This window comes from Silurus aristotelis (assembly GCF_946808225.1).
Source record: "Silurus aristotelis genome assembly, chromosome: 22".
Classification (NCBI taxonomy): Eukaryota; Metazoa; Chordata; class Actinopteri; order Siluriformes; family Siluridae; genus Silurus; species Silurus aristotelis.
Genome location: NC_139595.1, coordinates 16602061 through 16620638, shown reverse-complemented (window position 1 = coordinate 16620638; position 18578 = coordinate 16602061). Strand labels below are relative to the sequence as shown.

The window sequence follows — 18578 nt, the reverse complement described above, 5'->3', positions numbered from 1 at the left end:
TCAATTTCCAAAAAGTTGGGTCGGAATTTTAAATATTTTTTTGGAAACCATGGACACCTCGTCCTCCAGACTAAAGAGGAGAGGGACGTTCTGCTGTGTTATCAGCCCTCAATTCAAAAAGCTGAATCTCTGATGTTATGGGAGTGCATTAGTGCCTATGGAATGGGCTGCTTGCACAGTTGGAAAGGCTTTGTGAATTCTGAATGCAGGTTTTAGAGCAACAAATGTTTCCACACATAAAATCTTTTATTCAGGGAAGGCCTTGCATATTTGAACAAGACAATGCTAACTGCATACTGCATCTATTACAATAGCATAACTTTGCAGTAGAAGATTCCAGGTGCTGAACTTGCCTGCCTGCAGTCTAGACCTTTTGCCATGTGTGCATCATGCAACGAAAAACACAACAAAGGACACCCAGAACTGTTGAGCAGCTAGAATCCTGTATCAGACACATATGGGACAACATTCTTCTACCAAAACTTACTAACAGTGTTAAACATGGCCCTGTCTTAACTTTGAGAAATGATGCAGCCATCAAATTCAAAATAACCTTATTTTATTTCCATTAAAACTTTTTTCTCAGTTGAAACATTTGATATATTTTTTTTGTGAATAAAATGTGGATTTATAAGATTTACAAATCATTGTATTTCGTTTTTATTAACATTTTATACAGAGTCATAACTTTTGGAATTGGGGTTGTACTTTTAATACTATATAACTTATAATAATATATACTATGTAAGACTATATAGCCAATATAACCTTAAAATTAAAGCAAAGTGTCTACTATTTATTTGGTCACTGATGAAGAACTTTCCAAATTCTATCCAAAACATTAAGAACACGCATCCACATAAATACACCGGCTGTCGGCAGAAAGGGCTGCCATTTAGCCTTAAACCAGTTTCCTAATGACATGACAGGCTGTAAAATGATAGGGAATGTAAAATGAGTTCCTATTAATGGAAAAAAAAAAACTTTCCCATTGGTGTAAATGTCTTTACATTACACACCCAGTGTACTGTTTAATGACATGACCAAGAATAGTACATTCATTTGGTTGTAGCTAATACTTCCTAGTATGTAATATGAGAATAAGGTTGGTTGCTCTATCAATATAAAGAGCCATTGTGGTGAGGCATAACAAGGGCAGCGAGATTAAATTCTGTTTATGCGAGATGGGTGTGAAGTCACTCTGAAGTATCCTTCAGTCTGTCGCAAAAAGGTTCTTAGATCATTAGTGTCACGAAACGGACACTCATTTATGGACACCTATGGACATGAACTTTCATGCTTTTTGTTGACAGCTTCATATTAGGCATGTTGGAATTTTCACCTTGTACTGTGAGTATTTCTTAATGCACCTTAATGATGCAATGCTGACTATAAGCCATCTTAAAGTTGGGTTAAAGGCTTGACTCTTCTGCATACCATTTCACTAGGCTTGAAATAGACATTTCTGCTGACAGGGCAATGAGTCAATTCAGCATTTCTTGAAAAAGGAGAAGTCAGAAAAAGGGGCTGCCCACTGTTAATTTTATTGTATATTTTCCTGGTCAGGCTTAAGCTGGATCTTGAATTTGCAGATACAAGTTTATCACAAAGCCCATGGCACACACTATTCAAACTCATTATATATCAATTAATATTGAGTAAGAACAGGCTAATTGTATGCAAAAATCATAAAAATGATTTGACATTATTTCTTTGACCACAAAAGGATTTATTTTTCATCATTATGATAATGATCATAAAGAAAATATAAAATAATATTAAAATAGCTATACACTGTTGGGAAAATTGTAGCTCAGTGGTTAACGCTCCGGGTTGGAAGGTCCGAGGTTCTAGCACCAGTATCACCAAGCTGCCACTATTGGGCCCTTGAGCAAAGCCCTTAACCCTCCTGGGGTGTTGTATCGCTGACCCTGTGCTCTAACCCCAGTTTCCTAACATTAACATTAAAACTAATTATAATAATAAAATGATTGTGTGTATTACATAGTGAAACTATTCTCCTGACACAGCATGTCAGGAAACAAAAAACAGAAGAGAAAGTACATTGTCATTGTCTAACTTTAAACTTATTTCAAGACAACCATGTAGACTAGGACCATCAGACTGAGAAGTACATACAAGCCAACGTGTGTGAAACAGGTACGTGCAAGTAAAAGACATGAATTGTTACTTGTGTTTTTTCAATGTGGCAATGATCTGCCGATATTCCAAAATGGTGGTAATTTAAGTCAAGATTTTAGTTTTAATGTTTCATTAAGCCATATTTTTACTGTTTATAGATCACTGTCTTAACAAGCGATGCTTATAATAAAATGCAAACAAAAATGTAAATGTAGGTTTGTCACGAAATATAATTTGGGTTTATGCAAACATTGGTTTGCTTTTTCGCTTTGTAGTTCTGCAGAACATTAATGGCACATTACTATCAGGTTCCACAATTGAATTTTCTTGTAAAAAAAAAAAATAATAAATTATAAATAAATAAATTATTTATATATATGAAGAATGTTCTACTAGATATTTTTTTTTAATAATTTGTTAAATAATTTGTTAAGTTAAAAGTAAAGTAAAATTGGATTTTTTTTGTTTGTTTTCTCATTTGTTTGCCTTCTGTCTAATTATAAAATGTAACCAACGGGAGAAAGAGACAAAAACACAATGTATTTAAGGAATAAATGTCAATTTTACTGAATCCAGCTCAGCCTTTATTAATATATTCAATCAGACATCAGTTAAATTTCAAACTTTGTGTGCATCAGACAGATATTTAAAAAATACATTTTAATAAACCGGTGAACGAAAACATAAAAAAAAAATGATGCACAGGAAAGCTTTTGGTTAATTTGTAAGTGGTATATATTTTTTTTATATATTTAACTTAGCTGCATTAAATTGATCATATTTATTATCTCTTTTCGCCTTAAATGACATCTTAGCCCCCAGTCTTATTTCATTAATGCAGCGTTCTGCTGAATTAGAATGTGGTTTTCAGTTCATGCTTTCTCACAGAATTCACATTAACATAATTCATAATAAATATACAAATATTTGAATTCTATACACGGCTCTGCCATGCAGATGCAGAAGCTACAAGAGTAAATTGTAGTCTACTGAAATGAGGAACGTCTGTGTTATGACGTTCAGTCAGTTTTTTAATTGTTTACCACAGTATATTGAAATCAATCTCAGAGTACACAATTTCTACTTCAATTTCAAATCAAATCAAATTTTATTCGTCACACACACATACATACAGCGTACGACATGCAGTAATATGCTTTTTAAGATGGTCCGGCATGAGGGAATAGGATGGGGAGAAAAATAAAACAAAGAAAACACTTTGGTACTGCAATTTAAAGGTACCTCTATTCGAACCGTGTGAATGCTATAGAAATTGCAGCACTTTTGAAATAGGGCAAAGTAAAATAGAATGGATGACAAAAATATACATTTCTGTAGGGCTTGGAAGTAAGAAGCAGATCCTTATTGCTCGAACGCTTCATACTCAATACTCCCTTGAGCAAAACTCTTCAGATACTCATTTGCATCCCATCTCATTGTAATTTATATTGGATTAGGACTCAATAAATACAGATATTGGAATTGGGCTTTGCTCCATTAACGTGCTTATTTTCTCGTAATTGTAAAAAGTGTCCCAATACCAACATCTGATAGTGCTGTCGAAATTATTACCACAAGATGCTAAACTTGCCCTCAACAAAACATTGAACCATGAAGTAAATAAAATTTCAGTCTTGCAAACGAATAACCACATCCTTTCAATGCTTTTTATTTACCTACAGAAATCCTGCAAATCATGGACCTCACAGAAGAACTGTCAACCAGCCTGGAGAATTTCAGGAACCTGACGAATTCATCACGGCAAGGCTGTTCCCGTAATAACGTCCTGAAGACAACAGTGTTCCCAATCCTGTATTCTTTTCTCTTCCTGCTAGGACTCATCCTAAACGGTTTAGCAGTATGGGTGTTCTTCAGCATCCCCAGCCGCTCTCATTTTATCATTTACCTAAAGAACATTGTTGTGGCTGACGTTCTCATGACTTTGACGTTTCCATTTAAGATCCTGTCTGACTCCAACATGGCCTCAGTGGGCCTCCGCATCTTCGTCTGCCGTGTTTCTTCTGTGGTTTTCTACCTCACCATGTACATCAGCATCCTTTTCTTTGGCTTTATCAGCATTGACCGCTGTAGAAAAACGCTCAACCCTTTCGTTGGCACCAGTTCCAGACGGCTGGCCAACAGGAAGCTCCTTTCAGCCGCTATCTGGGTGTCCCTGCTGGCGCTTTCTCTCCCCAACATGATTCTAAGCAGCAAGGAGCCAAAATCGGACCAATTTAGCTGCAGTAGCCTGAAGACTGAACTTGGCTTAAAGTGGCATGAAGTGGTGAATTATATCTGCCAAATAATCTTCTGGGGCACTCTGGTGGCAGTAGTGGTGTGTTATACGTTGATCACCAAAGAGCTCTTCAACTCTTTTGCACGGACTCGCATTCTAAACACGTCGGCTCAAAGCCAGCAGAGAAAGAAGAAAGTGAGAGTGAATGTATTCCTCGTTCTTGCAGTGTTTTTTATATGCTTCGTGCCATTTCACTTTGCCCGAGTGCCTTATACACTGAGCCAGACAAGGGAACACCGGTTTGACTGTCAACAGAAGCTTGTCTTTTTCCAGGTAAAAGAGAGTACACTGTGGCTGTCCTCTCTGAACTCACTTCTAGATCCGCTCATCTACTTCTTTCTCTGCACGGCTTTCAGGGACTCGCTATTCAAAATCCTACGAGTCTCACCTGGGAGGTGCAGGGCCTTGCAGTTCAGTACAGATACTCCTGCAGTAAGCAACCCAATGGAAAACCGCCCATCGCAAATATAGTCCACAAGCTTTTCTGTTTTCTGTGATGATTCTGTATATGATGTTGACATTCTAGACTGTATATTCAGTAAATACTGTGTTATGTGGTTAGAAAAAACACATCATTTGGAAATAAAATTAAAATTAACCTTTAATCGGTCCTTGGGGTCTATATGACCCCAATCGACTTTTCCTTGATAAAAAAAAGGGTTCCCTTCATCTGAGTGGAATAATAGTTTGTGACTTTTCCTACATAATCTATCTATACACACACAAAAAAACTGGGCTTGATTCGGTTGTTCTGAAGGTATGTAAAAAGATTTTTTACACTTCTGGTCTTCGGGGTCAATATGACCCCACATTGAAATGAATGGGAAATGTGAAAAAAACTCAATATTTTTTCTTCATTTGTCAAAAAAAAATCTATAAATCCAGCATAAATCAGAAATTTAGATCATCATTTAAGTGATTTTTTCATAAAAAATTAATATTTCATATGCAAGCTTATGGTGAAGTTGAGGAATTGTGTGGTAAATAGGTACAAAAGTACTTCATATCTCCCAAAACACAGCATTAATGAATAGATGAGAAGTAAACAAAAAAATATATATATTATTTGTATAATTAAAAATGTATATTTTTTGTATAATTTCTCTATCAATTGTTGGGGTCATATAGACCCCAAAGACCAGATTTGTAAACAGGAAACGAAGACCTTATGAGGGTTAAAGATATTGGGACACCTGACATTTCCTGCCATATATGGTTCTTCCCCCAAACTTTTACCACAAAGTTAGAGGCACACAATTGTATAGGATGTCTTTCACTTGAACTAGGAAACCCAAATCTGTTCCATCATGACAATGCCCCTGTGCACAAAGCCAGCTCCATGAACATATGCTTTCCATGGGTTGGAGTGGAAGATCTCCTTTCATAGAGCTCTGACCTCAACCCTATTGAACATCTTTGGGTTGAATGGGAATGCTGATTGAACCCCAGGCCTTCTCACCTAACCTACATTAGTACCTTACTTTACTAACTTTACTATATTACTAACACCCTTGCAGCTGAATGAATCCCCACAAGCACATTCAGAAATTTAGTGGAACATCTTCCCAGAAGAGTGGAATTTATTAGAAAAGCAGTTGGGAATAAATGGAAATGGTATGTTCACAAAGCACATACCAATGTTATTGTCAGGTGTCCATAAACCTTTGTCCATATGGTGTACAGGTAGTCATCGACTTACGACCTTTCTACTTTACGACCTCAATCGCTATCCACGGCGTACGACAGTGCGTACCAGCTTCCGGCATAATTTCACAGCAACAACGTTCCCCCAGGAAACAAGGTGCTACATAAAAAACATAAACTAATACAAGATAACACCAAACTAACAAAACTAATGAAAGAACTACACACACGATATTACCGAAAGTGGGTGAGCGAATTGTAGTGCAATAACACAACACAATAACACTGTAACAATGAGCCATTGTAATGTAAACGTCTGTAAATTGCAATGCATTTTGAGTATTCTGGCCTAAACTCAATCACTAACTCCATGAATATGTATGGAATTATTACTGGTATTACTGGGTTTTTTTCTCAGGGCACTGCATCTTTGAGCAGTGCCACCAAGTCTAAGGTTATGTTGACTGACAGAAAAGGAGAAATTGATTTGGTCACAGATACACTTACAAGGACATTTACAATGCAGACCTTTCAAGAAAAGCTGGCATCCTGAGGAAAAGTCAGCCAAAACAGTTCAAAACGGTTGTTAAGCTTTTTCATGAACCGTTTATACTCTTGCGTTTTCTATCCTGCACAAAAACACACAATTTGCCTCTGTATAAATTCTTGAAAAATAAAGAAAATTTGAATGAACACAATTCAACAAGTCTCCTTTCACTGCAGCCACGTCTGCACCACCTGCATACATCATCTCTAGTAAACACATCAATATTAACCTCATAACTGTTTCTTGCTTTAGTAATGACATTCATTCTCTCTGCATGAGATGCCTGTCTGTGATGCTGCATTTCTCTATAATATCAATGTGTCTTATTGATGGCATTCAAAGGAGGATTGATTCAGGTAGGACACCACTGAAGGCATAGGTGTGAAATGCATAGGGCACCACTGGTAGAAATTTATACACAGTCTGGTGTCAGGAGAATAAAGAGTGTGTGTGATCCTGGTCCTGCATCATGTAAATAAAGTCTGCCATGGCATTCTAATAATTAAGATAAATGTTAGCTTGTTGCCAAGACACTTAGACTTCCTCATACAAGCTCATCTGGTTTTCAACCCAGTTAAAATTAGGAAGGAAGTTTGCAACCGTCGTCACATTTTCAAATGAAGCAACGGTGGTCCAATCCTATTTGTTGGAAAGTCCCTGTCATAGAGATTTAGAAACGGGGGGGGGGAATCTATGGTCTATGGTTGGAGAATCGATTTAAGAGAAGGTATACCTTTATTTATCCCACAGTGGGGACTAAACTCAGAACTTAAAATACATAACATACAACCATTTACAGGTCCTTAGGACCTCAAACACAGGTATATGTTCTGAGACATGAGATCTTGGAAAGACAAATTCTAAAAATGTAATGTTTTTTGGGGAAAAAATGAAAATGAGAGAGAATATTGTTATTATTTCTTTATATTCCTCATCAATAATAATATAATCATCTCCATGATCCCCTTAAAAAACTTGAAATAATATATAAGGATAAAACCTTTGTAAAGCAGTAGGAATGTGACAATATGTTGTCTGTTAGTGACCACTACTGGTACTTAGTGACAGCAAAATCTGGAGGTTTTTTTCTTTCTTTTTTTGAGCAATTACTATGCGAAGGGTCAGGTGTAAAGGTGTCAGGAGATTCATTTTTGACATCATTGGCAGGCACGTTTTAGAAAACTGCATCTTTGTCAGGCACGCTTCAGAAATGTGTTTTTTTTTCTTTGGGTTTTTTTTGGGATGTGGTTATGTGGTTTGCAAATCTGCCAAAAAGACACTGTGTACTAGGTATTGCTGACACCACCAGCAAGCTGTCAAGTTAAGGGGTGTGTTTGTGTCACTTATTTTCTGTTAGTGTTACTTCACAGCACAGGCTGTTGACAAATTTGCGAGACATCAGCGTGGTTTTTACATTCTCGCATCCTAAAACGGTATGTGCTATGTTTTCTTGTCCAATTATTTTTATGAGAAATTGTATCTATACAGAGCTTATTATTAAATATTATTACATTTTTAAATATCAAATATAAGTAATAGGGATCTCTCTTTCTCTCTCTTTCTCTCTCTCTCTCTCTCTCTCTCTCTCTCTTTTTTTTGCTAAATTATTTGCTAAAAAATTATTTCTAAAACACAACATGTTATTTAATGTAGCAACTATTCCACTCACTTACAACTCTAATGCAATGTAGGAAATATTGCATGTAACACTTTTAGAAAATCCTCCATCAACACACAATCCATGATTTATATTCTGCACCCTGCACAGAGCTCTGCTATCTTTTGTCTCATCATGTTGGTATATTGTGTATCTTGTTCATCTCAAAACTCTAGGGTTCATGGATGTTTTATAACAATATATGTAACAGTAACCATAAAAAAAGGATTGCTGTGGTGTTCTTTAATGAACATTAGAAGGTAGAAACAAAACACATTGTCAATTCCTAAAAGGAGATTTTGTAGACGGTATACAGAAACTTTCGAGATGACTGTTCTGTTGCGTCTTGTCTTTCGAGTCCACACGGGTGAACGAGTCTACTGCAGATACATAAAAGCAATTCTTCTGGTGCTTTTACAACCCTTAATGTAAATATAACCAGATAAAAAGAATGATATGCTTCTAAGAATACTTATGCTTGGTGTTTTTCTAAGAATGGACATTTCCTAAAGCAGCTTTTTGGAAATAAATAAATTATGGTGATGGTGATATAAGTGAGGAAAATCTCCCTGAGATGTTATAAGAAGATACCATGAGAAGAACCAGGCTCAGAAAGGAACCCGTCTTTATCTGGGTGACACCGAATGTCCAGTCAATTCTGTTACAGCTGCTCTGAGTGTGGATGAGTGGATGTTTCGATAAATTTCTAATGCTTAAACTAAAACCAGAAGAAAGTGAGAGTTGTTCTTAAATGATATCCCACTTTATATGCTGGATTTCTTTCCTCTAACCCTGTTCTATTGTTTAGAAATTGTCCTGAATGCATTTAGCTACTTGAGTACCTCAGGTAGCTACCTCAGAAATTTAGATTATTCTCAGACAATTCCAGGGATGATCACTTGGGCTTCCACGGCATTCTTACACTTCACTAATAAAGTTTTTGAGAAGAATAATAGCGTGCCGCTAAAGATACTAGACTTCCTCCTACAGGCACATCTGTGCTAAAAGAAATTCGCAACTTAAAATTAGGAAAGAGATGCAGGTTGCACCCATACTCTTTTCACAATCTTGCACCGAAAATCTCGAAAGCTGAGGGTCTTAACGCTATGCGAGAGTGCGAGGGAGAGGTTCAGATTTTGGAAGATATCTCAGAAAAGAAAAAAAAAATTTTTTTTGACAAATATGTCCAGCAGAAATTATTCTTTTTTTTTTTTTTTTACATATGGACACAGAAAACTGACCCACATGTACACAGATGTCCTAAAGTTGCAGATGCATTTAGAGATTTAAAATGTGTTGCAATTTTGTAAGCTCTTTGCGCTTGTACAGGGCGATAAAGAATTGTATATGTTTTATAAAGTAATGTGGTGGATTTATGTAAAGCTATTGCAACAACTTAGTGATAAGATCTTGGTTTGTCTGCAAATGTAAAATCTCATCTTGCAAGCCATCACTTATCTTGCATAGGCATTACTGATTTAATAGAAAGAAATCAAGAAAAAAAAAAAAACCTGAACATGTAATGAAAATTTTGTATGATTTTCGCATGTTTACCACACGGATAATCATGAAATATTTGCTTTTCAGGTATCAAGATGACTTCAAATAAAACCGCAATTTCAAATGACGACAACTTGCAATGTGGCATTAATGAAAAGGCATGGGCGTTTGCACTTCCCAGTCTCTATTTCACGATTTTCCCACCTGCTCTTCTGCTGAACCTGATAGTAGCTTGGATATGTCTACACCTTAATGCAAAGTCTACTTTCATGGTGTACCTGAAGCACTTGGTGGCGGCTGACCTGCTCATGACCTTGACCTTCCCTTTCCGAGGTGCCAGCGAGCTCCCGGACGCTACCCTGGGGATACATGCATTTGCCTGTCGATACTCAAGCGTCATCTTCTACCTGGCCATGAACATGAGTGTGATATTGATGGGACTCATCAGCCTTGACCGCTACTTAAAGATCGTCCGGTCTGGAGGAAGTCATTTCTTTCAGAACTTGCTCTTTAGTAATGCCGTATCGGTCTTTTTCTGGATTGCCCTGTTAGGATCTAATACATTACCTATCATAATAACATCAAACCAAGACCCTAAGAATAAGACCGGAGAGTTCTGCATAGCCATGAAAAATGAACTAGGAATTATGTGGCACAAGGGAGTCGTCATGGTCGGCAAAGTGATCTTTTGGACAGTGTTCGTTATAATTGTGTTTTGTTACTCCTGCATTGCCAAGACGGTCTTGGAGTCATACCAAAGGTCTCGCGGCAACAATGATAAGCGGAAGCGTAAAGCAAAGCTTCGGGTTTTTCTTATTCTTCTGGTCTTTGTTATCTGTTATCTGCCTTACCACTGTATTCGAATACCTTATACTAAACTACAGGTTCAAAGCAATAATTCATGTTCCAAACTTGCACTGAAAATTGTTAAGGACTTAACCCTCTGGGTTTCAGCGTTAAACGTGTGCCTGGACCCCTTAATTTACTTCTTTCTCTGCAAAGCTTTCAGGGAAAGGTTTTGGGAGATATGTGACCTTAAAAGATTTTTTCCGTCTTTCGGAAAAAAAACCAATGATGCATGTCAGTCCTCAGAAACTTCTCTCTAAGCTAAAAATCAACACTGTAAACTTTTTTAGCAATTGTAATTAAAGGCAAGCATGCTGTTACAAAGTCTGAACATGGGCAACTGCTGTGTGTGTGTGTGTGTGTGTGTGTGTGTGTGTGTGTGTGTGTGTGTGTGTGTGTGTGTGTGTGTGTGTGTGTGTGTTACAGTATATATGTACAATTTTCTATACATTTAATGGACAGATGATATATCTAAAAAATATAAAACAAATATTATAAAAATAATATTGATAATGTATAAACTGATAATCTTGTATGATCATGTAATTGTGCTACATTTAAACAAATGTTTGTTTTTGTAATCTACAATTTATTAAATAAAATTTTTATTATAAATAATTTCATTAATATAATCATATTTTATCATTTGAATTATTCTGATTTAATCAGTTTTTTAAAGTTGCATTTAGAGTTCAGTGTTTGTTAGAACTCTTTGGGAAACAAAAATAAAACAATGTCTAACATCTCTTAGCAACAAGGTATAAACAACCAACAAGGTTCTGAATTTTAAAAAAGTGTGTTCCTGTGTGTACCACAGGGAAAAGCCTAGAAAAATAATTTGATATTGGTTAGAACATATTACCATGGAAAGAGTAGTGAAAGGTAGAAAAAATAAAAAACTTTTCTACTTCAGTAAAAGTACTGTTACTTCAAAGAGATTTTACTTAAGTACAAGTAAATTTGCCGATCTAAATTTATTTACTGAAGTAAAAGTAGAAGTAGCTCATTTAAAATGTACTCAGAGTAAAATTCCTGAGTTCCTTTTTTTGTTGATCATTGGAGGATTCTTGTGTAGTTCAAGAAGGACAACGGGATATAAACCTCAAAACTTAACTGAAGGAAAACAAATTAAAGATCATTTTTGCTTAATATGTCATTAGAAGCATATATAAATGAACATGAGCTAGCTAGCTAGTGAAAGACCCAAGCTAGTTACAGCAGTGACAAAGCTAACTAGCTAGTTTAGCTGTGTAACCCTTTTTTTGTACTGATAATTCATCATAACTAGTAACTTCTTAGTTTATCTTCAGGTGACTTGTTTACTCTTACTTGGGTCGTTTTCTTGTTTTCGTCTTTTACTTTGACTCATTAGCACAACACTAGTAGTACTAAAACCAAGGCAGGAATCCTTGAAGTTTCTCTTAAGTTCCAGGACCACATAAGTCTACTACAGAGAGACATAAATCTAACGAGTGTTTGTTTTTCTGTTACTTGCTTCCAAGATTTATGTAGTGACCCAGTCTTTAACCTTGTGATCTATTGTCACACTTTTTTTTTACTGTGCTGTTTAGAAAAATGTGGGTTTTTAGGTTGTACAGTCTTTATGCTAATGTAGCTTTGCAGGTTTTAAACATTCTCACTTCAATGTGCTACGTTACCACATAATTGATGGTGTGTACAGATGAGTAGCAAAATGTCAAGGGCCTTCGAGACATCACTGATGTGTCAGCACTGATAATCATAAAACTGTACTGTCAACACATAAGTCTCATTTTGGCGCATAACACATTAAAAGATAACTCAGCTAATGCTCACATATCTATCCATCTATATTTAAATTCTAGTCATTTGCCTTTTTTCCAACAGTTAGGACAGGTCCTGAAGGGATACCTCAAGCTTGTGGTGTGCAGTGTCACATTTTTTTCCTCTACACAACTTGGATGCAAATAAATAAACAAAGGTTGGTACAGATCTGTTTTGTAGGGCTTGATGTTGATATCCCTCAATGCATACTCAAGGCACCCGATGAGACTCTGTGGGATGGTCAATTGAGTGATAGCACCCTCTGTCACACTACTCCTCAGTCCTTCCTTTTCCTGAGGTTGCTCCTTTCTTGTAACTCAGTACACTGAGGCACCTTGAGATTCCGTGGGATGGTCAACTGAGTGATGGCACCCTTTGGGTTGTCAAGTGGGCGCCCTCCTTCCTGGGTGTTTCACTGATAGGCCCACGACACCTCCAGAGGGTTCAGCAGTGAATCCCAGCGTCCCAGGTTCACTTCCTAGGTGCCATCAACTCACTTTAAGACCCAGGCGGAGTCTTATTCACTATTTACCCTGACCCTGGCATAGCAGATTTACAGGGACAGGGTTATGGGTGGCCAAAGCTCATTGATGCACGTGAAGAGCGAAGCCTGGTTCGTGTGGTCCGATACAACAGACGAACTACTGTAGCACCAATTACTGAATAAGTTCATGCTGTTAATGATCGATGGGTCAGAACTGTTTTGGCAGCAAAAGGGGGATCAACACAATATTAGGCAGGTGGTCATATGTATATACAGGTAGTCGTCGACTTACAACCTATGCAACTTATGACCATTCGACTTTACGACCAGAATCGCTAGCCGCAGCGTACAACAGTGCGTACCAGCTTCCGGCATAATTTCACAGTACTGTACATATGGCCTACTCTACTTACGACCAAATCATGTTACGACCGGTCTGTCGGTCCCAATCGTGGTCGTAAGTCAACGACTACCTGTACCAAGTGTATGGGGCAACTCTTCCAAATGACTGATTTCAGGTGTTCCAGCAACACCCATTGCTCACAGTTGCATAACATCAAGCATATAGTCATGCAGGTTAAATTGACAAACATTAGCAGTAGAATGAAAGGTTCATACCAAAGATTTTGAACTTTAAACTTTAATGCCACTTTTGAAACAGATAAGTTCATGATATATATCTCTACAGCTACTGTGAAATAAAAAAAAATTGAAATTTATATTGAAACACAATATCTTCAAGATTTTTTTTGCTTTATTGATATAACTTGCCTGCCTTTTTAGATAGCATACTGTCAGGTGAAAGAACGTGCCGGAAACCGAAGTGAAAACCACAAGGTTTTTTAATGAAGAATAACAGGGCAAAGCAAAAAAAGGCCAACCGCAATGAAACTCCAGGTTAACTAAACCTGGTGAAAGCTGTGAACAGACTGATGCGAACAAAACACACCGAGTCCCGTAAACAGAGATAAACCAACTGAGTAGCTTGGTTAGTCCGACAGTGTTCCTTAGCCTAAGCTGTAGAATGGACAATGAGATGGTGAAGGAACGGGGTTATGGAGCATGGGAACTTATGAGGGCCAGGTGTAGCTGATTAGTAAGTGGGAGAGCTGCTTGGAGTGATAGGTAAAGGTGTAGCTGGTGGATCCCTGACACATACCCTATTTAATCTAAATTTTTAAATCTCATTTTAATGGTCTGAATCATTGACTGACATTTTTTTTAGGCTTTAAAGTAAGTATTTGTGGGTGTCTGGATGCAAAAAGTGCATAGGCTTTTTTTTTTTTTTTTTTTTTTTTTTTTTATTATATTAAAGTATTATACCAGGGGGATAAAGTACTTTTATGCACTTTATTATGCTCTTATCTTGTCAGACTAAAACACGATTTTAATGCTGTGATAAGTAGAAGCAATCACCAACATGAATTGCATAAGTATTTAGAGTATAATGAGTTAAAAGTAAAACATTTTTTTTGAAGGAATTTTAAATAGGAAAATAGATGCAGCTGTAAGTGGAAGCTTTGGTATGCTGTGTGCTGGTGACCACTACTGGTGAAAGCAAGAAGAACCAAGGGGCAAATACGTTTATTGTACATATACATATTATACAGATACTTTAGTGCTTTTTGAACATCCCATTCCACACTCAGTCCCACTCTCCACTTTTCTGGAAAGATGTTCCACTAGATTTTAGAGGGTACGTGTAAAAATTTGTGCTTATTCAGCCAAAAGGGTGATGTAGGATGAGGAGGCATGAGGTGCCCAAAGGTGATCAATAGGGGTGAAGTCAGAGCTTTATAGCAGACCACTCAAAATCTTCCACTCCAACTCATGTACACCTTATGTTAATGGAGCTGGCTTTGTGCGCAGGAGCATTGTCATGCAGGAACAGGTTTAGTTCTCCTAGTTCAAAGGAAAAGAAAATTAAATCCTAACGCATACAAAGACATCCTATTGAAATGTGTGCCTCCGACTTCGTGGTAACGGTTTGGAAAAGACCCACATATGCATGGAAAGGTCGGGTGTCCCAATACTTTTGTCCGTATAGTGTGTGTGATAGAGATAGGACATAATTTTGATGCTTTATTTTACAATTAAATGTAATGCTTTATTACATCTCGACATCATTAAACCATTAATGCTGTTACAAATACAAATATATTTACATGCTTACTAATTCATATTTGCTCCATCGATTGTGAAATACACCTGGATTAATATGTTTAGTTCATGACAACATATAAGTTTGAGCAAAACTGAATCACAGTCCATATAATAATTAAAGAACTTTTGACTCCAAGTATTTATACAGGTAGTCCCCCAAGTTATGGCTTTTCAACTTACGAGTTTTCGAACGACTGTAAAAATAAGTCAAAAAGTATAAAAATCGCACCGCAAACATAGCAGCGTATATGCAGTACGATACATTGGGATGCTGCCAGGATCTTGCAAGCGGTCGACAGAGTCTAGTTCTCTCTGTGTTAGAGTGCGTATACTTTTCTGCATTTAGGGTGTTTCAAAGCCTAATTTTAGCATTTGTCTGTCTCCTTTTTATCGGCGTCAGAGGTGGCAAAAGTACACACATTTATACAGGTAAGTAGAAGTACAGATACTCAGGTTTTAAAAGACTCTGGTGAAAGTTTAAGTACTGACTACTCTTTTTTTACTCAAGTTGAAGTAAAGAAGTTTGGGCTCTGAAATGTACTTAAGTAAAAAGTAGGCATTAGTACTACCTGTTCTGGTAACTGGATGTCACGTTCATTCATTTTCTCCCGCTTATCTGTAATTCGGGTCGCAGGGTCTAAGCAGGCCCCCGCCTTCGACTGCTGCCCAATCCTCACAGCACCGTCCCTTACGGTCCCTCCTGCAGGTGGTGAGCCCACAGGAAGGCGGCCCCACGTCACTCCGACGTCACGGACCTTGATATTTCCCTCGTAAGGGAACCCCGGAGCATAGAGGGTTAAGGGCCTTGCTCAAGGGCCCAAGAGCGGCAGCCTGGCGATACCGGAGCTTGAACCCCAGACCTTCCGATCGGCAACCCAGCGCCTTAACCGCTGGAGCCACCACTCCCCCATCGATTTAAATATTGAATTGTGATTAAGCGAACGATTGTCACGAGTTAACTCACGATTATTCGCAACGTAGATTTTTATCTGTTCTAAATGTAACTAAAATTAAAACTTTTTCAGGATTTTAATACTCCAATCAACATGAACATGGACAAATATTGATGCTTTGTATGTTTATGATTAGTGAAACCATACTGAACATAGAGCATGATATTCTTGTAAATGTTTTAAGGTAATTATGGTGTTTGAAATTACGTAAATCATCAGGACACAAACCGGAATCTTTGCTATTTTTAATGAGATGATATTGGAGAAACTGTACCTCTTCTAACTTTCAGACGGATTACATAATCAGAGAATATTTGTTTTTGATTTATTATTGAATTATAAAGTAGACATAAGTTTAAGCTTTCTATTAATCTATTTATTAAGTCTATGGAGCAAATATTCACTGAGATTCAGGTTGTTTTATTTGCATGTCTGTGAAGAGAAATGGCAGAGAGCGCCCCCTGTGGTTTATTTTAGAAATGCACAGCATTTTGTTGTTATGAGTGTATACAAATAAAAGTAGATCATTTACATATTCAAATGATGTACTGCTCTGATATGTACGATACAAAAAGACAGAGTAATTTAAGTTCGTTTCGGCGTTATGAGGAAAAAAATTCTACAAAATGTGCCGACACATTTGTCGACCCCAGAGGGTTCATTTTGTGCATCGTGGCGGATTTTGGTGCTGATTTGACACTTGGCTCATCAGTAAAGTTTACTGTTTGAAAGATTTGTGATTAATTAGTTTATTTATTTATTTTTTATATGTATTTATTGATATTTTTTCTAAAGATTTTCTAAAAATTCTAAAATTCGCTCGTTAATAAAAATTGATGGCGTTAAATAAAAATAAAAGCGTTATTACAAAACGAATTTCTAATGTTGTCATGTTTACATCAGTGACTCCCTCTGTCTCATTCACGTTAACCCCATACTTCTTGTTGCCTTCTGCTTTGCTCGTTGTTTACTTTGTAAACTAGTCTACATATGTGGTGTGTGAGAGCCAGGAAATGATACACCAGTGGTTGATTGAAAAAGCCACGCAATGACATGAAATCGGTTGATGGGCTGAAGACGGGGGAAAGTAAGAAAAAATATTGATCGTCACCAAATAGATTAAAGCTAAAGTAACGAGTCTGTTTTGAAAATGTAAGAAGTAGAAAGTACAGATATTTGTGTAGAAATGTAATGAGTGAAAGTTAAAAGTTGTCTGAAAAATAAATTGTGAAGTGCTGATACCAGAAAAATCGACTTAAGTACAACAACGAAGTACTTTCGTTACTTCCCTCCTCTGCTGGACTCTGAAACAAAGCACACTGATAAGTCTAATCACCTACAGGTCTGCTTCTTACCGCTCGTTTCACACGGGAACCAGCGCTCGTCCACTCGCCCGCTGCCACATACATATACATTTAAAATGTATACATTATTGTGCTGCTCTGTTTGAATAAATTATGTACTGCTATTTGTACATAATTTGTGCTATAATACAAAAAATATTACTGTATACTACACTGTAGGCTGTAGGCTGAGGCATGTCTCGATATTTCGGAGACTACTTGTATTAGACTTTTCAGACTCTGGGCTTTTCAGACTCGGGTTTGAATTATTCCCAATCAGCATTTCATGTTCAGTATGGTGTTGGCCCATTTCTTGAGCTTTATTTAAGTCAAACAATGGAATGGATATCAGTAAAACATCAGTTTATACTGTACAATCAAATGTAATATACTTGTTCTTTATTTAGTCATTAATGCAATGCATTAAAATATTGCCGTAATCATATCAGTCGTTACATCCTAAAAAAAGGCTTTGTTTCGTTTCCATTGCGTATATTGAGCTTTGAGAAAATTTTTTGGTTTTCCTAATCACTGCTATGTATTTTACTGGCTCAGAAGTATGGCGATGATGTAAACATAAGAAAATGAAAGAAGTTATCTTTCGGAAATGGCATAAATAATTGTAATGTTTGTGGCTTTTTTTTTTTCCCCAAAATCAGTTCCTTTTTATCAAGACCACAGAAAGCCAGAAAATAAGAATCGAGTATCACCACATGATCTGTGTAAAGCTGCTTTAAATTGAATTAAAATGTTTCATCTGTTCAGCTTTGGTTGTATATCGCATCCAACTACAGCACATTATAAGTCTCTGTTGTCATGGAAACCGTAATAGATTACAATAGACGACGAACCAGGTTCAGCCAACAAGCTTTTTATAAATAGAACGAGTACGGTGGAAACGTTTTCTACTTTTAGAAAATGACAACTTTGTTTTTATTTAAACAATATCTCTCTCACATACAGACACACAAAGATACACACATAAAGACACTGGGGGGTATGTGGAGACGTTCAGCTGACCACAACAGCTGTGTGGCTCACAGATATCAGCTTGCACGAATGCTTACAATGTATATCAGCTTGCACAACCCTCACACTCTTTATTTACTCATCTGTTTTTTTTCAGACAGTTAGACCTCCATGTACAATGATACACTATATATATATATATATATATATATATATATATATATATATATA

At 36.8% G+C, this 18578-nt stretch overlaps 1 protein-coding gene and 1 pseudogene across 2 annotated transcripts; both read left to right on the top strand.

Moving 5' to 3' along the window:
- Positions 1 to 1168: 1168 nt before the first annotated feature.
- Positions 1169 to 5026, top strand: LOC310717141 (P2Y purinoceptor 12-like). The gene is made up of 3 exons (XM_083524825.1): positions 1169 to 1350; positions 2098 to 2160; positions 3825 to 5026. The coding sequence occupies exon 3, from the start codon at positions 3839 to 3841 to the stop codon at positions 4907 to 4909; it is 1071 nt and encodes a 356-aa protein (XP_083380951.1). The 5' UTR covers positions 1169 to 1350; positions 2098 to 2160; positions 3825 to 3838; the 3' UTR covers positions 4910 to 5026.
- Positions 5027 to 7909: 2883 nt separating this feature from the next.
- LOC310717142 (P2Y purinoceptor 13 pseudogene) lies at positions 7910 to 10900 on the top strand (annotated as a pseudogene). The gene is made up of 2 exons (XR_014538256.1): positions 7910 to 8062; positions 9874 to 10900. The product of XR_014538256.1 is annotated as a P2Y purinoceptor 13 pseudogene (transcript).
- The last annotated feature ends 7678 nt before the right edge of the window (positions 10901 to 18578 follow it).